The 8,877-nt window shown below is 40.0% G+C and overlaps 1 protein-coding gene across 1 annotated transcript; it reads left to right on the top strand.

Annotated features, from left to right (window-relative positions):
• Window positions 1-6,991: 6,991 nt before the first annotated feature.
• LOC140831349 (uncharacterized) lies at window positions 6,992-7,801 on the top strand. The gene is made up of 2 exons (XM_073195101.1): window positions 6,992-7,192; window positions 7,271-7,801. Exons 1-2 carry the CDS (start codon window positions 7,031-7,033, stop codon window positions 7,799-7,801), a joined length of 693 nt encoding a protein of 230 aa, XP_073051202.1. The 5' UTR covers window positions 6,992-7,030.
• The last annotated feature ends 1,076 nt before the right edge of the window (window positions 7,802-8,877 follow it).

Below are 8,877 nucleotides of genomic sequence, written 5' to 3'. Positions count from 1 at the left end.
ATTCAGAAGCTTGGATTCCATAATTTCGTAGTTGCTGTTGAATCCAGATAAACTGTTAAATGCAACTTCTAGCAGCCAAATATTCAGTCTTGGTTGTTGATGTTGCAATGCAAGTCTATTTATTACTGAACCATGTTATTAGTTTATCACCAAGAAATTGGACTACTAAGATAATCAGTATCCGAAACCCAAACAAGTTAAATGTGAAATCTTTTGGATACTACAATTTGACATTTTGAGTTCATTTAATATATTTCAGTATAGGATTAACAACAAGATAATGATATTGATTAAGATCAGCTTGAAATCTTGCGCAAATACACACAACAAACGTAATATATGGTCTACTGACAGTTAAATAAAGAAGTGAACTTCTAAGACCTCGATACATGGTTACTTCAACTGAATTTCCCCTTAATCTTTGTCAAGCTTAGTTGATGAATTCATTGAGATATATATATGTTTTTATGCCGAACATTTTCAGCAGTTCCTTGGTATATCTATCTTGATTGATGAAAATATCATATTCAACTTGAGACACTTGTGAGCGTTTGTTCGGCACAGATGATATTTGATGTAGATCAGATATATTTTTATGCAGTGTACTTTAATGTTTTCAACGAAGCTTAGAATATCATATAGAATAGATAACAGATCGTAAAAGTGTCGAGAGAGCTTGTTGAATCTGAAGATGACCTTTTATAGATGATCTACAACGTTCGGATTTAAACGACTATAATTCAACCGTACTAAGATCATGACAGAAATAATACTGGATGTCACATATCATTCGTCTTATTCTGAAAATAATATGCAGCTATAAACGCACTGAAAACATTGACATCCAACATCCAAAATATTTTTTGTTTACACACTTTGAACATTCTTCGATATTTAGATTTGTTGATAATATACCTTCACCTGTTAAGAAAACAAATCTGATATAATATGACCAACAAAACAGATCAGCAGTCATTGGTGAATCAATAGCATTTGTCTTTCTGAATTAGGTAGACAATAACAAATCTTTTGAAAAAGGTGTGATAGATCTGCTGAAATGCAGACCACTGGAATTGGTTATTTGTTGAATTTCAAAGCTTTCAAATTCATGACTTAAGACATATATGACTTATAAGTAATTAAAAATAGTTTTGCTAGAAAATCTAATTATTATTATCAAATATATAATTACACACGCACATTATTCAAGTCATTGGAAAATGTGCAAATATGAATTTTTGTTCTTATATTAATTAAATTAAATTCTCGAAGTTTTTAATTGCTATCTATGTTATTTCTTTTCTATCATCATCGATATAATAAAATCCACTAAACTAATTGATATCGGCACTATTTTTTTAATGATATTATAAATATGTAATATTTAATATTAAAATTTCATTAAAAATATTACAGTACTATTATTTTTAATGGTTGGTATATTCTTCTCCAATTAATTGAAAACGAATATAAGTAAAGCCAATTAATTAAGGACAAAAACTTGTGTGAGATGGTATCACGAGTCGTATTTGTGAGACGGATCTCTTATTTGGGTCATCAATGAAAAAAGTATTACTTTTTATGCTAAGAGTATTACTTTTTATTGTGAATATGGGTAGAGTTGACCCGTCTCACAGATTAAGATCTGTAAGACGGTCTCACATAAGACTCACTCTTAATTATGGGCACTATTATCCGGTAAAAAAGGAATAAACTTGAAATGAAGTCTACTTATATTTTTTGGAGTGCAAATATCATTATATTTTACATTAATTTGTATGAATAGTGAAAATTTTATGTTTTATCCAAGAAAAAAATTTGTGTGAGACAGTCTCACGGGTCGTATTTTATGAGACATATCTCTTATTTGGGTCATCCATGAAAAAAATATTACTTTTTATTCTAAAAATATTATTATTTTATTGAAAATATCGGTAGGGTTGACCCGTCTCACAGATAAATATTTGTTAGATCGTCTCACAAGAGACCTACTCATACTATGTTTTCGGAACTGGATCTGTGGGGATCCGGACGCTAATCATGTTCTTAATCATCCTTGAGACTAATTAAAAAAATTGCTAATCATGTTCTAAATCATAATTATGACTAATGAATCAATTAGTATAAACAGGGTCTAAATTTTTTTTTTAAATGCAAAGCGGAAACGTAATGTAATTTACTTCAAATTACATATTAAACATAAACATACAATCCTGTGTTATCTACAAGAATTCAACTAGATTCAACTACATATCAGTGTTGAATCCTAAGTTGTTTCGAAGCCCGGATCTCCACGCTATCTAGTCCAGCCTCGTTCTCTTCGTGACCCTGAGCCTGTCGCACCTGTTGTCATGTACACATACAGACAAGACAACAGCCGGATAATTCTGGTGAGAATATAATCCCAATATAAATCAACGAAACATGCAATCATATGATAAACATAAAAGCATGAACAGATAACAACAATATATATCAAAAGCTGAAACATAATCAATATCAAACTGTCGACAATGCTCGTGACTCCACGACTCAGACTAGACTCAATCCTAGCCTAGGGATCCCGGTTTCCAGATGTTGGTACTACTATATCGACCAACAGTAATAGAAAAGACTCCAGTTCTATCCACGTCGATATAGTATCGATCACCAGTAATAGAAGAAGCTCTGATTCTATCCACATCGGTATAGTATTGATCACCAGTAATAGAATAAACTCCGATTCTATCCACATCGATATGACATCGATAATCAGTAATAGAAGAAGTTATAATTCTATCCACATCGATACGGTACCGACCACCAGTAATAGAAAAAGCTCTAATTCTATCCACATCGATAACCAATCATCTGGTGACAGACTATGGCACTATTGCCGATACACTATCTTATGACATCGTGCAATGTGCCCGTGGCGATCCGACCACTATCAGGCACTTCTGTCATAAGATTACTCCTCTAATAACTGCTATCTAAAAATCAAGAGAACAAGTGCATCAATCAAATCAATGCAATATCAATGCAATAAAGTAAAGTATGTGATTTAGGGAAACTCAAGTCTAAACCGACTCAAGTCGATCTCCCAATACCACATTGACTTATACCTTTATCTTCTCGCTCTGACGAAGACGAAGTCCTGAATTCAACTTTGTCCATTCTAAATCTGGTAATAACAATACCGAACAGACACAATATCAATATATCACTCAATTCAAAACCTGTTCTGATCAATACTCAAATCAAAACATAATCTAATCAATATCGAATCAAGACACAATCTAATCCAAATCGACGGTATCACGATATAATCCCAATCACTACTGAGTCTGATCAATATCAATCCAAAGTACAATCTCGGTTCTGTACAGTCTCGCAGTACCGGCAATACAATATCAATATATATATGCACCAACAACTCATCTGATCCAAATCTGACTAATATCAATATATCCAGTGATACAGTATAAATCAGATATCAATTCCAGTACCACGTACAACTCACTAATACCATAATTCTGATATCAAATCGGTATAAATACAATCGAATAAACTCTGAAAATTCATAACAATTTCATACGGTATCTGTTCTTCAAGTGGCTTGTTCTCGTGTTGCATGCCGCGCGCATATGCGCGCCCAACATCCGCGCATATGCGCCGGAAGCTTTACCCGGAATTTGCTACTGTAGTGCTCGTGCATATGCGCGCCTCCCCGTGGCGCATATGCGTGAGGCCTTCTGCACATTTGCCTTGGCTACTGGACATGCCGCGCATATGCACGCACTCACGCCGCGCATATGCGCGGGGCCTTCTGCCAAACCCGTGCATGTGTGCGCACCAGATCGCGCATGTGCGCGAATGGCACCTCCCTCGCACATATGTCGCGTCTTTTCTCGTCTTTTCCGGTCTAATACTTTTCGTCTATAATTACCTTGATTAATCAAGAAATCATCCCAGATTAATCTCAGATTACGGTAATCAAATTCTTGGGCCTTACAGGATCAAACTGAACTATTGACCTGATTGGTCCGGATATGTGTTAAAACCCTGAAAAGTGATCGAATCATTTAAAACCATAAAGAACCAGTAAAACCAGAAAATCAGTATGTTAATAATAGCCCGCTGGATCTTTAATTTCATTAAAAAAATTCAATTTCACCCATATTTTAAAATTATATGTGTAATTCGAAATTTGAAATGTTATGTTTATGTGGATACTTGTTGTATTTTTCAGTTTCAAAAATTACTAAACACTATAAAGTAATAAATAATAAATTTATTGCTATTTTATTTACAATATAAAATAAATATAATATTATTTTTTATTAATCCGGTTTGACCAACCAATGGAATCGGTGGAACCATTTTTGAAGGATTAACAAATTCGATTATCAATCTAGTTATAAAATCATTAGTTTTACATAAAATAACTTATTATTTGTAAAATTTCTCTTTTTTAACCTATTTTAAAAGAGTAAAAATAATAATTTTTAAAAATTATTTAAAATAATATATGAATTATAATTTTTTTAATTCTTTCTATTAATATATTTTAGTAATAATTTTTGAAATATAGTTTATATTATAAAATATGAATAAAGTATAAAATTTGTATTGTATTCATTATTTTACACACACAACTTTCCCAGATCTTATAATCCAACACAAAACAAAAGAAAATTATATAAATTTTTTATTATATATATTTGATGATACCAATAATTTTACCTAGGGTTCGGTCCGGAGAGCGTGTTCAAATTTTCACCACGGGGCGAGGAGGCACTCTAGGATCTGTATAAACAATAGAGAAAAAGTTAGGGGGCGTCGGAAGATTATCCGACGTAACCCCTCCGATGCTTAAGTCAGTCCAAGGGAGCAAACTAAAAGGTACGGTATAAGAATGATAAGTGAATAATAGACTGTGAATGAATCAAACCTTGTACCCCTTCATGGTATTTTATAGGGGGAGGGTAAGCTCCCCACCCGGATAGAACTCCTCTCGAGATAGATCTCCGCCCGAGATAAGGGGTCTCTACTACTAGGACTCTATCCCGACGGCGGCTAGGACTCTATCTCCTATATTATCGGGATTTACCCGCATCCCGCATTTATCGATTCTCTTATTTATTGCTGATCATATCTTCTTATCCCTCCGCCATGTTGGGGTCTTGGATCGCCGACCTCCCGAAGGGCTCAGAACCATGGGCCATGATCTGTAGGCTTGGGCTCCTGACCACGGGGGGTAGGGCTTATTTTGGGATGGGTTCGGTTTATGGCTTGGATTCCTGACCACGAGGTGGGCTAGGTCTTACTTTGGGGTGGGCTCGGACCCGCCCATAGTTACCCGAATTAGGGAGGGCATCAATATTTGTTTTTTTCGTTGTTATTAATATTGGTTGTGTGCTTCTTAGGGGAACCGTGATGTCAGAAATGCTGGTGTGCTTCTTTGCTCCTACGTGGCACATCGGTCGGTCCTGGAGTCGATCCGCGTGACAAGTGATTGAGCGGTCCAGAATTTCTGACATCACGGTTCCCCAAGAAACCGTACACCTCCCAAGAAGATCTGGGCCCTTGAAGCTGGGCAATCGGACGACTAGCATCACGCCTCTCTTAGTATAAAATGAGGGACGCTCTTTCCATTTTCCCACTTGTTCTTCCCGAACTGTTACTCTGCCAAAATTTCGAGAGCTTGTCCGACCAGCGCGTTGACGCCCGACCAGTGTGATCTGACCCCTGTACTCTGTAAGTTCCTTTGTTCTCCCTTAGCATAATTTAGGAGATGTCTTCCCCTGACGAGTCGGCCATCCGGGAAGTAGCTAATTATCTAGATGAACCTCCCTCTGGAGCGGACGAACCTGGTCCCTCTAGATCCGAGCACGGTCCTTCCGAGCCCCTTGGTGACCTTCGAGGAGTGAATATAGAGGGTTCCGAGCCTGGACTTTCTGAGACCCGAGTGGAGAAGTCACAGCGTCTGAGGCAATTGAAAGCCGATGAAGTTCGCTTAAAGGAGGAGGGCCGACCCTGGTATGAGGTCTTAGCGTCCCACCTTGATCCCGACCTGGGCCCCTCTATTAGAGAGGGATCGGGTATGCCCCGTAAGTATAAGATACGAATCCCTGGTCGGATGGACCGAGCCCATCTTCCACCTCCCGGATACCATACCTTTTATGTTGACCAGGTGGAGATGGGTCTGAGGTTCCCCGTCCCCAAATTTATCCAAAACATATGTGGCTACTTTCAGATATGTCCGAGCCAATTGAGTCCCAATTCCATTAGTTCTCTCATGGCCTTGGGTGTTCTCTTTAAGTTTTTCGCGGTTCCCATTAGGATCGGGAACTTGTTGAAGTTTCTACAAATTAGAAAGTTTGCCCCGGGTCGGTTCTATTTGTCTATCCACCCCGATCACAAATTTTTGAAAGGGAAGCCGGACTCCCACAAAGGGTGGCATAATCGATATTTTTTCGTGAAGTCCCCTAAACCGTGGCGTTGCGACATGGATTGGGTTATGAACTTTACCATACCCAAAACCGCCATTGCGCCGACCCATGACTTCACCAATTTCCTGGCTACTATGAGTGTGAGGTGTTTTAATATTGAGAGTCTAGTAGAGGATGACTTGCTTTACCATTTCGGGTTCAGTCGGAAGAAAGTGGGGCTGGAGGGGGACATAGGTAGGGTCCTCCGACCCCTAATTCTTTTCCTTCCCATGACTATATCTATGCTACTTCCTCCCGTCCTCTTACTGTTTTGTTATGTTTGCAGACGACCGCATAATGAGGGCCGGGATGAAGGCGGAGATGAAGGCAGAAATGGCCAAGTTAAAGAGGAAGAAAGCCGAACCCTCCACTGAGGCTGCCCTATCCGAGTCCCCTGGTCCCAAGCCTTCCAAGAAGAAGATTATGAAAGAGGGGTCGGGCTCGGGTTCTCAACCCCTAGGCCCTCCTGTGCTTGAGTCGACCAACCTTCTACGGGCAAGGGGAAAGGTCGGATAGACGAGACCCCCTCTCAGCTTGAGTTGGTGACTCCTGAGGGGATGGGAGCCCCTCGTAGTCCGGACATATCATTTTTGGCCCATCCTGATGGGCGCGGGGCTTTGGGGATGGTCCAGAACTTAGTTTCCTCGCGTGACTTAGGGATTTTGCACTCCGCCCCAGACTCCTTAGTTGAAGAATCCATAGCCCTCGGACTTATGCAGGTATGTCTCTTTGTGTCTATGCACTTTACATCCTACTGATTTTCGACCACTTCGATACTATTATTTTTTTTTTTTTAGACTGTTGCTTGGGTCGGCGAGTATACCATCCGAGCTCATAAGGCTCGTACTGAGGCCCAATCCAACGCTCGGAGTATGGAGGATATCCTGACTCGGCATCGGGAGTTAACTCAGCGGATGCGTGCTTTGAAGGCCGAGCATGATGATGAGCTTCATGGTGTTCGGCGTGAGCTAGAGGGCACCCAAGACCATCTTAAGGCTGCCGAGCAGAAGATCCGAGATTTGGAAGAGGCGGCTCGGAAGCGAGAGGAAGAGTCCGAGGTTATTTGGTCTCAAAAAAGGGAGGCATTCATCCGATCCCCTGACTTTGAGAGGCTTTGTGCGGGGAAGGCAGTGGTCTATTTTGAAGAGGGGTTTAAAGGCTGTCTGGCCCAATTCCGAGCCAACGGCTATTCCGAGGCCGACCATCCTGCGACCTTCCTGGATTTTGATAAGGCTTTGGATACGATGCCCGAGGAAGGGGAAGCACTGGAACCAGACGGCCAGACCGACCACGGCGATGCTACCGACCCCCAGTCCCCTCTAGTTTAATTTTCTTATGTTTGTAGGCCGATCTTGGCATTTTGTAATGACTGGTTTAACTTAATGCAAGCGAATCGTTCTTTGGCCTGCCCTTAATTTTTATTGCTTATCAAACTTGGTATAGGATATGTGATCACGATGGCTGCTCGGGCTCGGTTTTGGGAAATTTCTTTTGCCAAGTTATCAAAGTAAAAACCCGAGCTGGATGCTTGTCCTGTTGCTAATCTTGAAAATCTTTTTTTTTTCCTAACAAATGAACGGCCCGAGCCGGATGATTGTCCCATCACTGCCTTTGAAAATTATTTCCCCCAAGTAAAAAATGACAGAAACCCCGTCTTGTGTCAAATCATAGTCTGATGGGCCAGCGAATTGCCGAGCCGGCGATCGGTCTTATCTGAGTCAGTGCCATCTCCGTGGATTTTATTTACATGAGGCCCTTTTTTATGTGTTTCGAATGCTGCCGAGCCAGTGGTCGGGCTTCTGCAAGATTAATGCCACATTCGTGGACTTTATTTATATGAGACCCCACATTCGTGGGTTTGAATGGTGCCGACCCGGTGGTCGGAGTTCTGCAATGATAGTGCCACATTCGTGGACTTTATTTATATAAGACCCTTTTTTATGTGTTTCGAATGCTGCCGAGCCAGTGGTCGGGCTTCTGCAAGATTAATGCCACATTCGTGGACTTTATTTATATGAGACCCCACATTCGTGGGTTTGAATGGTGCCGACCCGGTGGTCGGAGTTCTGCAATGATAGTGCCACATTCGTGGACTTTATTTATATGAGACCCCACATTCGTGGGTTTGAATGGTGCCGACCCGGTGGTCGGCGTTCTGCAATGATAGTGCCACATTCGTGGACTTTATTTATATGAGTGCAAATATCCTTGGTTCAAAATATCTTTAAAATAAAACTACCAGTCATAACCACGTCCAAAATTTACTTAATTAAAAAAGAAAAGCGTAGCATGTGAGGGGTGGGTGGTATCAGTATATTCCCCCTTTTTCCTTATTCTTTAGGCATAATATCTCTTCAAATGCTGGGCATTCCACGGCCTTTTACCCTTCTTTCCTTCAGCATCT

This window comes from Primulina eburnea, chromosome 5 (genome assembly GCF_022965805.1).
Source record: "Primulina eburnea isolate SZY01 chromosome 5, ASM2296580v1, whole genome shotgun sequence".
NCBI lineage: Eukaryota > Viridiplantae > Streptophyta > Magnoliopsida > Lamiales > Gesneriaceae > Primulina > Primulina eburnea.
This window is presented reverse-complemented; position numbering and strand designations above follow the sequence as displayed.